This window comes from Oxyura jamaicensis, unplaced genomic scaffold (genome assembly GCF_011077185.1).
Source record: "Oxyura jamaicensis isolate SHBP4307 breed ruddy duck unplaced genomic scaffold, BPBGC_Ojam_1.0 oxyUn_random_OJ61825, whole genome shotgun sequence".
In the NCBI taxonomy this organism is placed as follows: domain Eukaryota; kingdom Metazoa; phylum Chordata; class Aves; order Anseriformes; family Anatidae; genus Oxyura; species Oxyura jamaicensis.
The window spans coordinates 1-1241 of record NW_023307332.1 but is presented as its reverse complement, the minus strand read 5'-3'; the positions used below and the strand labels follow the sequence as shown (position 1 = coordinate 1241).

General features: G+C 73.8%; 1 protein-coding gene across 1 annotated transcript in view; it reads left to right on the top strand.

Moving 5' to 3' along the window:
• Nucleotides 1-281, top strand: part of LOC118158946 (chromodomain-helicase-DNA-binding protein 3-like) — a gene marked incomplete at its 3' end in the record, with an annotated part of 6386 nt that extends 6105 nt beyond the window's left edge. Inside the window, exon 5 of the mRNA XM_035313607.1 lies at nucleotides 77-281. Within this exon, the coding sequence (XP_035169498.1) occupies nucleotides 77-281 (205 nt within the window). The remainder of the gene's footprint in view (nucleotides 1-76) is intronic.
• Nucleotides 282-1241: the final 960 nt, after the last annotated feature.

The window sequence follows — 1241 nt, the reverse complement described above, 5'->3', positions numbered from 1 at the left end:
GGGGGGGGCTCCTGGGTGCCCTGGGGGGGTGACGGGGGGGGTGTCACGGGGGGGTGACAGCGATGTCCCCGTCCAGGCCGGCGCCAGTCCAAGCGGCAGCTCCGGAACGAGAAGGACAAACCGCTGCCCCCGCTGCTGGCCCGGGTGGGGGGCAACATCGAGGTGAGGACCCCCGGGGGGGCACCTCGGGGTGGGGGGGGGTCCCCGGGGTCCCCCCCCGGGGTCCCTTTTGTCACCTGGGGGGGGGCAGCGGGTCCCCTTTGTCCCGTATCCCACCCTGGGTGCCTGGGGGTGTCCCCCCCCTCCCCCCCCCCCCCCGAGACCCTGGGGGTCCCTCTGACCCCTGGGGGGTCACCTGGGTGTCACCCCCCCGGCCACCAGCGTCCCCCCTTCTCCCATCACCTTTCTGGTCCCCTGGGTCCCCCCCGCAGTGTCCCCGCAGTGTCCCCCACCCTCATATCTGCCCTTCCCGTGCAAGCCTCGGGGTGTCCCCGTCCCCTGGGGGTGTCCCCGTCCCCTGGGGGTGTCCCCGTCCCCTCGGGGTGTCCCCGTCCCCCCAGGTGTCCCCATCCCTTGGGGTGTCCCTGTCCCCTCGGGGTGTCCCTGTCCCCAGGTGTCCCCATCCCCTCGGGGTGTCCCCATCCCCTCGGGTTGTCCCTGTCCCCTCGGGGTGTCCCCGTCCCCTCGGGGTGTCCCCGTCCCCTGGGGGTGTCCCCGTCCCCTTGGGGTGTCCCTGTCCCCCCAGGTGTCCCCGTCCCCTCGGGGTGTCCCTGTCCCCTCGGGGTGTCCCTGTCCCCAGGTGTCCCCGTCCCCTCGGGGTGTCCCCGTCCCCTTGGGGTGTCCCTGTCCCCTTGGGGTGTCCCTGTCTCCAGGTGTCCCCGTCCCCTTGGGGTGTCCCTGTCCCCCCAGGTGTCCCCATCCCCTTGGGGTGTCCCTGTCCCCTTGGGGTGTCCCTGTCCCCAGGTGTCCCTGTCCCCTTGGGGTGTCCCTGTCCCCCCAGGTGTCCCCGTCCCCTCGGGGATATCCCTGTCCCCTTGGGGTGTCCCCGTCCCCTGGGGGTGTCCCTGTCCCCTCGGGGTGTCCCTGTCCCCTCGGGGTGTCCCTGTCCCCCCAGGTGTCCCCGTCCCCTTGGGGTGTCCCTGTCCCTCAGGGTGTCCCCCCAGGTGTCTCCCTGGGTGTCCCCGTCCCCTCGAGGTGTCCCTGCCCCCTGTGGTGTCCGCTCGGGGTGTCCCCCCCCCCCC